This window comes from Lactuca saligna, chromosome 8 (genome assembly GCF_052625555.1).
Source record: "Lactuca saligna cultivar CGN05327 chromosome 8, ASM5262555v1, whole genome shotgun sequence".
Taxonomy (NCBI): domain Eukaryota; kingdom Viridiplantae; phylum Streptophyta; class Magnoliopsida; order Asterales; family Asteraceae; genus Lactuca; species Lactuca saligna.
The window spans coordinates 270,011,724-270,019,602 of record NC_136424.1 but is presented as its reverse complement, the minus strand read 5'-3'; the positions used below and the strand labels follow the sequence as shown (position 1 = coordinate 270,019,602).

The 7,879-nt window shown below is 37.6% G+C and overlaps 1 protein-coding gene across 1 annotated transcript; it reads right to left on the bottom strand.

Moving 5' to 3' along the window:
• Positions 1 to 215: 215 nt before the first annotated feature.
• On the bottom strand, positions 216 to 1,986 carry LOC145011710 (coniferyl alcohol acyltransferase-like). The gene is made up of 2 exons (XM_078970441.1): positions 1,473 to 1,986; positions 216 to 1,260 (listed from the first exon to the last, which is right to left on the bottom strand). The coding sequence occupies exons 1-2, from the start codon at positions 1,887 to 1,889 to the stop codon at positions 322 to 324; spliced, it is 1,356 nt and encodes a 451-aa protein (XP_078826567.1). The 5' UTR covers positions 1,890 to 1,986; the 3' UTR covers positions 216 to 321.
• Positions 1,987 to 7,879: the final 5,893 nt, after the last annotated feature.

The following is a 7,879-nucleotide window of genomic DNA, read 5'->3' as shown; positions in this document are numbered from 1 at the left end:
AAAAATGTTACTGGTTTACCCCTTTACAACTGAAAAAGGTAGTTAATCGACCCGATAAATACCAATTCGTTCCCTCGTAAAGCCACAAAATTAATTTAGAGACTTAAAGGGTCAACCTTGAAAATACATAGGACATTTGTGTTATTTTCCCTTTTTGCTAAAATCAAAAATTTTAGTTTATTTGTTTCAAATTCATATTAAATTATGGTAATTAGATTAGTTAATTTCCTTCTTTTTCTATGGAAAGATAATTGCGATTACATACATTTTATTCAGAAAAGACAGTTTAAAATCGCTTGTGAGAATTCTACTGGATGATCATCACAAATCGAGGTATAATGGAGTTAACGGTTTGAAAACCTTTCTTCCTTTGATTTCCACCAAGTCTAAATGCTTTTGAGGTAAATACATATAAACTATCCAATCTCCATTCTTCGTTGCACTTGGCATCGGCATTACATATCCAGTTTGCCCACCCCATGGAAAATAATACGACCCAAAATTTGGCTTACCCCATCCAAAATCAATGTTGTCCACAGGAAACCGTTGACCAGATGACACGACTATGGCCTCACCATCATTCTCTTCCATTTTAGTGTATATCCTTGCAACTAGTGGCTCAGGTCGATGCAACTCAACCATATCAATTAGTCCCCTAAAGTGTTCCTCAGTCATTGCGGGACTCATAAACTCATGCACCACGTCAGCAACTCGACTTAGTGACATTTTCATAAGCTCATCACACTTCGCCTCACCATAAGGGACAGAAAGAACATTTCCAAAGTAGTTTTTCAGTGAAAAAGAATTGGTATTTAGCCTTTCTCTCCCATCAACTACAACACCCATCTTACATGTGTTAAGGTCGTCATCACACTCCGCTATTATCTTCCATAGAAAGGCAATAAACGATACAAGCTTGGTTCTTTTAGGGTTTCCATTGAAACTTGAAATCGATTGAAGGTGATTGATATCGTTTTCATGGATGTAATATATGCGACTTATGAGAGGATCAGCTGGAAAATAAGACCTTGGTGAGGGGATGGATGATAAAGGAACAAATAGGGTGTTGTAGAAGGTGTTCATGATAGGTGGTCTTCTTGGGTTAAGAACTGAACGTCTAAAAGATGGAACACAAGATTTTTTTTTCGATTGAGCAATTTCAACCCATGCAATCAAGAACATGTTTATCGAGTATGCATCAGCTATTCGATGATCAAATGTGCATCCAATCACCATACCTCCACAGTTAAGCTCTGTGACCTATTTCATGCATAATATATACAATTAGACGAAAAAATATATATATATATATATCTAATCTGTACGAAAAAATTTACTATATAGTAAGTTAATAAGATTTGTCCACAAAGTTGCTAGTGATCATGATAAACTAAAAACAACGTGTTTAAGTCTCATTTTTTAAATTTCTGATCATAAAATGAATAAAAAATTAAATTATATACTTCCTATACCTGAACAGAAAGAACCCCTTGTTTTTTAAGTGGAACAAGTTTCCCCCCTACAGATTCGTCTGGGTGATAGAAATCGATATTCTTAAGATCCATATCAACATGGGCATGAATGAAATCAACACCACGGTTATTACAGAGGAGCTCAGGCTCACCATTGTTGTTTTTGACAACTTCCCCAGCAAACGGGTAAAACGGAGCTAGTACTTGAGCTAATGATTTTTTTAATATTTTCACGCTTTCTTCGTGGGGAAGAGATTCCTTGTAGCAGAAAAAAACTCCAACATCTAATGGCGGAAGAAGAAGGTCAAGGTTTGACATGGGTAAGCAGTGGTTTTGCACGGGCAATTCAGCTACAATTATGTCTCTTTGCTTTACATTCACTGACAAAATTCCACAAGAATCAATAGGATACGTCATAGTGAGAGACGCTAGATATTTTTAGACGGATATAACTTGGAAATAGAGGTACTTCGGTATTTAAGGGAGAGAAGATTTGAAAATATGGATGGGAAGGATTAAAAAAAAAAAAAAAAACCCGCCGGTTAAACAACATGAATATGTTATTGAAATAAATATATCCATTAACTTCTTTAACTGATTAAAAACCTTTCGATATTTGTTTTGATTAAATGTTTTTTTATTGACTAGTAAAGAAAACTTAATCGATAATTCGATATGAAATCGGGGGTTGTTGCAATGAAAATTTTGTTTTTCATTTTAAGTTAAAAAAAAAAAATGTTTAAATGTTATGTAAAAGTCTCATTCATTGCTTCATCTTCTTTTTTCATTTTAATAATAATAATAATAATAATAATAATAATAAGAAAACAATTTAAGCTTTTTAGTAGTCTAATTATAAAAATGAAAATATACTGAAAAACACAACCATTTATCTATAAAAATTTATGTAACACCCGTGTCCAGATTAGTTAAACTTAATTATAGCAAGGACCTAAGATGAAGTTTTAAAGGAAACTCTGTGTCACGGTGTGCCTAAGGAAGGCCACGACATGGCAATGGTTAAATGGGCAACATGAAATTTTTGGACCACCACGATGTGGTCAAAGAAAACTACGACGTGGCAACTATTTAGGCACAAACCCATGAATCTTTTAAGGTTCCCTTTGTATTTATGCCTTTCTAACTCGGTTTTAGGGTTCATTTCCCAGCCTTTATCCGCCTCAACCTCAGAAAAACCCTAATCATTTCCCTCTTGGTGGTTTTGGCTAATTCTGGGTGCTTTTGCAAGGAAGTGAAGAGTAAGTGGTGCAAGGATCAAGGAAGCAACACGTTGTTATCTTGGTTATCACCTTCTAGACCATTTATAAGGATTCAAGTCTCTCTCTTTTGAGTTATTCTCTTAGATTCAAGGTTGTACAACTCGCTACTCGGTACCTGCTCGGCTGACTGGGGAGTAGCGAGTACTCGGGGAGTACTCAGATTCGGTAATTCATGTAGAAATATTTTTTAGAAAATTATATATGTCAAAATCATAAGTTAAAATCATAATTTGATTGAAATATATAACCAAAATTAGATACATGTGAATACATAAAAAACTGAAATACACATAATTATCTCACTACGTAGATAATTACTGAAAATTTAAGATATACATGTTCTAATAATCACATGTTTGTGTTAAATAATAAATCATTAAGTGCATTATACATATTAATCTTGAAATTCTTGACTTTTTTCTCTTTTTATGACAATTTTGACCCTTTGACCGAGTTTGACCGATTTTGACCGAGTTGGCCGAGTTTGACCGACTAGGCCCGAGTAAGACCGAGTAGGCCCGAGTTTGACCGAGTTTGTCCGATTTTTTTACCGAGTTTGACCGATTTTGACTAAATCCGAGTTTTTTGGCCGAGTTGACATTACTCGCCTCGGTGGAGGGCCGATTCCGAGTAATCGGCCGAGTAGGCCGAGTTTTGCAACACTGCTTAGATTTAGGTTGTTATGGTCCCTTTTTGATTCATAGAGTTGATTTGAGTGAATGGATGGAATAAAGTTCACAAATTTATTGCTCTCTAGTATCCTTTGAGCATCATACCTTATGTATCTGTAGTTTGGTTGTGATGTGTAAATTTTGCATAAGCTTTATGTTATTTCTTGCCACTTGACCTAGGTTGAGTTAAGGACATGCATGGGACATGGAAGACCATCAAGTAATCATTTTTATGGATCTTTGGTATCCCATTTAACTTCTAGAAAAGTTGGGGTTAAGGACTTTTTCAGATTAAGGGCTTAATGGTTAACACATTATGGATTTTGGCTTTATTTGGACCTAGGGTTTGAGATCAATGGATAAAGTTGGAAACTTTATTTATTTAGACCATAGTTTAGACCAGATGTGAGATTTGGAGCTCTTGGAATCAAGGAAGGCAACTTAATCCTTTAAACAGCTAGAAATCCATTGCCTATTGCATGGTCATAGGTCATAACGGCGTGTCGGCTAGGAATTTCACGTAAGTTAGTTGTGTGAAGGCCAAGACGTGGCCAAGGAAGGCCATGATGTAGTGGTCAGCTAAAGTTAACTCTGGTTGTTGACTTTGACCATTAACATTTGGCATGGGTTGACTTTTTGGGCAATATATATTTTTAGAAGGTAGACTTAGGGTTTGCCTTGTGTGGATGGACAAGAGGTGTTAAGCACCCATCATTTGATAGAAGATTCGTTAGTTGTGGTCAATGGTTTTAAGTTGAGTGTTTGTCTGAAGGGTTTTGTTGCATAAAATAAATTGCTTTTCACAAAAAACGGGCAACAGAAGCTGTAAAATTTTCTTACAAATGTGAGACTCATACTGATGTGAGCTAATTATTTCATGAATATGTTAAGTTCGTGTTGCATAGGTTAAATAATCTCAGACATATTGATTTGACCCTATGACGTAGCACTCGTTTGAGTCTAACCACTATAGGGTTGAGTCTTTTAGTCGAAGGATAATCTAAGTTTTTTTGCATGCAATTGTATTCATGAAGAAGTTCACTGACATTAGTATGGGATCTTCAACAATTGATGGTAGGTTGGGGTGATGAATCCTAAGAGAACCTAGGAGGTATGTTAGGACAATGATGATGTCAGTAGCTAATGAGCTTGAGAAGTCCTTTGATTGGTCTATGACTTAGAGTGTTACTGCATGAATGTTGCTTTCTTTGTGCTTTGTGGGACTCTTGATGATGCTAATTTACTATTAAGTGAATATGTTAAGTGACATGCGACATAGGCTAAATAATCTCAGAGTCATAAATTTCACCCTATTGCGCAACTCTTATCCGAGTCCAACCGTTGTAGGGTTAAGTCGTTTAGTCGAAGGATTATCTAAGATTTGTTGCATGCAATTATATTAATGAAGTAGTTAACTGACATTGTTATGGGAGTTCTTCAGCAGCTGATGGCATGGTGAGGTCGGGAACCTAGGAGAGCCTAAGAAGTGCTTTAGTAGACTAATTACATTGTTTAGTGAGTATTTAGTAACGCCCGCAGATCCAGGCTAGTCAATTTAAAGATAATAGGGGTCGAAAATGACTTTTTGACAAAATATTATTTAGAATAAATAATCTTAACTAAGTTGTATAATATGTCTCAAGGATTCTGTACATATAAAGAACGTTGAAATCCGAGTTATAACGAAGAAGTTATGGTCCGTCGAAGTTTTTCAGCAAAACCGGCACGACACCGGGAGACGTAAATAGTGAATTTACGATAGAGGACTTTTTAGCCTTAGTAATATAAACAAAAGTCATAGAATATGTTAAAATGAGAGCATCCATAAAAAGAACGCCCAAACTTGACTTCGTATGAGGAAGTTATGAATTTTCTAACATTTGGCATAACAGTGCACGACCCGAAACTCGAATTTTAGTTCGAGCGGTTTTTGGCCAACGCGGCCTAAATGAAAGTTGAAGATGTTATTAATAGGAACTCAGTGGTAAAAATACAGACGAAAACGGAGTCCGTATGTAGAAGTTATGAATTTTAAGCGGACATTTAGCAATATAATCTCCTCGTACTATTAAATTTAAGATCGGTCGAGAATTAGCCGACGGAGTCAAAATGAAAGTTATAGATCTTATTTCTACCTATGCGTGGATATAAAGAATGTCAAAAACGGAGGTCGTATGTGAAAGTTACAGATTTTAAAATTCGGAAGTGTGCTGTGCGAAAATGGGTGATATGGCGCAATGTTGGTCATTGCTTTCTCCCAAAGTCTTGCCACTAGATGGTGACATGTGGCACCAAGTTCAACCATTTTCACCCTATAAATAGAACCTCTCAAACCCTCATTTTTTTCACACCTTTCGCATTCTTTCTTCTCTTTACTCTCTCTCTCTCTCTAGAACCTCTCTCTAGCCTCAAAACCCCCCGAAAAGCCTAGGGAACCTCCCTAGCACGAGGTGGAAGCCCCAGAGTGCTCGATGGCTCCGAGAAGAAGAGATTTTCGGCTTGGGAACGCTGCTCCAAGCAAATCCTGGTTTTCTATAAAACCCGTTGTAAATGAGCTACGCCTATGCTATTTTTAATATAGCTTTTATTTAATTATAGTAACGTTATTAGGAACTTATAATAAGTATTGGGCTATTATTATGGGTTACATAAGTATTGTTTACCGCTTATATAATAATAATAATAGCTAGACTTGTAATGCCCGAAATTTTCAAACAATTTTTACATTTTCAGAAACATACTTTCATTCATAAATATTATAAAAATGTCATTGTATCACATATCAACCATAGAAACACAACCCATGATCATAATGTATAAAAACTCCTCATGTGTGTACTGATCATGCCAGCGCCTTCCCGCGATCCTCACTGGTTCCTGAAACATATAACACAACATTGTAAGCATAAATTCGTAGTGAGTTCCCCAAAATACCACATATAACACATAATAGCCACTCGAGGCTATAACTACCTAACTCTGTGGACCCTCTGGTCCTAATTCTGTGAACCTTTCGGTTCTAACTCTATGAACTCTAGAACATACACGGCATGAATCACATAGAAATAATGCAGTGAATCACAATCACATAAATAACATACAAGATACTCTATCATGTAACTCTAATTACCACTCTAGGTAAAGTATAGTGAGAAGACTCACCTCAGGTAACTCAATAATCTCGAACTTGGTAAAATATGGTCTAGCCTCCGCTTAATCACATGGAATAAGCACTCTAATCAATTCAACTCTCAAGGATAGACTATACCCTCTCTTAGCACTCTCAGAATGGTAAAACACTATTTTACCCCTCTCATGGCTCAAGGACCCTAACATTGACCAAACCCTAAAAGTCAACTCTTCGGGTTACGTTGCGCGTACCAAAGCGTACACGCTGGGCGTACCTGGCGACCTCACAGAAACAGGGAATGCAACCCCCTACGCCGTGCGTACTGGGATTACGCCCCGTGTAACTCCCAGTTTCAGACTCCTTTGCTTTTGGGGTCTTAAACCATTAAGACACACGTCCAACTTTCAGATCTGACCATCCCTAAGCCTCTTAATCCATAAAGTTGGTGACTTTAAGCCTTTGCATGGCTGTAAAAGTCACCAACACCCATAATATTCCATTTCCAACCCTTGGAAAGCTCATAACTCAAGCATGACCCCATAACAATGACCAAGTTGGGATTCTTATGGATCTACAACACATATATCACTGAAACGGGACAGATCTAGGCCCATGGAGTCCCTTATGCTCATAAAGTCTCCACCTTTGGGACTTTAACCCTAGAAATGGCCCATACAACACCAAACCAAAATAAAGAGGAAAGTTCTGAGCTTTTTACCTCTGAATGAAGCTCCTCCCTCTGAAGAACTCCGATCCAAACTTGAACTTCAAACCCTAGCCTCCACAAGCTCCTCTCCTTCTTCTTCACTAACACACAAAGGCACTTTCAGCTCCAAACACTCACACACAAGCTTTAGGACGAAGGAAATGTTCTCTTAGGGTTTCACTCTCTGATATGGTGGCTGAAGATAACGCCTTAGCATTCCTTTTATAGTGAACAAGCCAAAAATTAGGGTTTGCATCTGGGTCCGCTACGCCTAGCGTAACCCTGGGTACGCCCAGTGTACCTAGGTGAGTCCGCGTCCAAATTAAGCACATGAGTACGCGTAGCGTACTCTCCAGTACGCGTAGTGTACTCATTTGCTACAATTTCCACTCAAGGATTCATCTTGACAACCTGACAAAAGAGAAGGCTTAAGTAGTTGTACCTGAATTTCGGGATGTTACAATTCTCCCCTTCTAGAACCAGAATTCACCCTCGAAGTCTCATGCTGAAAACAACTCCGAATGTTGCTCCCGTATCTCTGACTCCGGCTCCCAAGTCATCTTGGACCCCCTCCGGTGTTTCCATTGGACCTAAACCAAAGGCACCTCCTTGTTTCTCAA

Coding starts and splice junctions, on each gene's coding strand:
- LOC145011710 (XM_078970441.1), bottom strand. CDS start 1,889: ATGACGTATCCTATTGATTCTTGTGGAATTTTGTCAGTGAATGTAAAG. Junction 1,261..1,472: donor AAGGGGTTCTTTCTGTTCAG/GTATAGGAAGTA, acceptor TGCATGAAATAG/GTCACAGAGCTTAACTGTGG.